Here is an 822-nt window from a genome sequence, read left to right on the forward strand (position 1 = left end):
AATGAGAAAAGTCGTCCCCCTCCGGCCGACCTTCTCTCTTCCAGAACTTTGTTTTTGTTTTGTTTTGGAGACAAAATTCAAACTTGCCCGGAGGCGCGCGGGAGATGTCTTCGCCTCTGCAACCCGGAAAGCGAGGCGACCTGAGCCCAGCAGCCCCTCCCACCGAACAAGCGGGGAATCCCGCGCGCCTCGGCAGAAAACAGTGCGTCTTTCCCTGGCCTGGACCTGCGGAGCGCCGGACTCTGCAGTAGTGACACTGGAGAAACCACCCCAGAGGTTTCCCCGAACAGATCCCCCAGGGCTGGAGCTTCGGAGGTCCGGGAAATCTGCGGCGAGGGGAGCCACTGATCCTCCCACCCCGCTCGCCTCCGCCCCTCGGGCGCCGATGGGGGCGGGGGGGACCGCAGCTTCCCCGGGCTGCGGCCCTGCTCCCGGGCTTGGCCGAAATCTTTTCTGTTGTTTTGTTTTGGGTTTTGTTTTCTGCCTTAGGCTCGGGGAGCGAGAGTTAGGAGAGAGGCTGCTAACCTGAGAGAGGGACCCTTGTCCTCACCAGGAGCAAAATAAAACTAAAAGTAATCTTGTATTGTTTACAAAGCGCCTGGTAAAATGTAAACAGTGAACTTGAATCTGTCTTGTTAGGCGGGCGAGTGGGCAAAGCCCACTTTACAAGTACCTGTTGTAATGTGAATGTTTACTCTCATTTCTGTGTTAACTTTCTTATTACTTAGAGACATTCTTAGCTATTTATTTTATTGAAGAAAGAAAAAAAAGGAAGGAAAAGAAGGAAAGAAGAAACCAAGCAAGCAAGCTGAAATAAATCCA

The 822-nt window shown here is 52.7% G+C and overlaps 1 protein-coding gene across 1 annotated transcript in view; it reads left to right on the forward strand.

Annotated features, from left to right (window-relative positions):
* Foxb1 (forkhead box B1) overlaps positions 1–251 on the forward strand; it is a 1,378-nt gene extending 1,127 nt beyond the window's left edge. The window contains 1 exon segment of the mRNA XM_033756052.1: positions 71–251. Coding sequence (XP_033611943.1) covers positions 71–251 — 181 coding nt within the window.
* Positions 252–822: the final 571 nt, after the last annotated feature.

The sequence above is a fragment of the Fukomys damarensis genome, unplaced genomic scaffold (assembly GCF_012274545.1).
Source record: "Fukomys damarensis isolate Sample0158 unplaced genomic scaffold, DMR_v1.0_HiC HiC_scaffold_25, whole genome shotgun sequence".
Taxonomy (NCBI): Eukaryota; Metazoa; Chordata; class Mammalia; order Rodentia; family Bathyergidae; genus Fukomys; species Fukomys damarensis.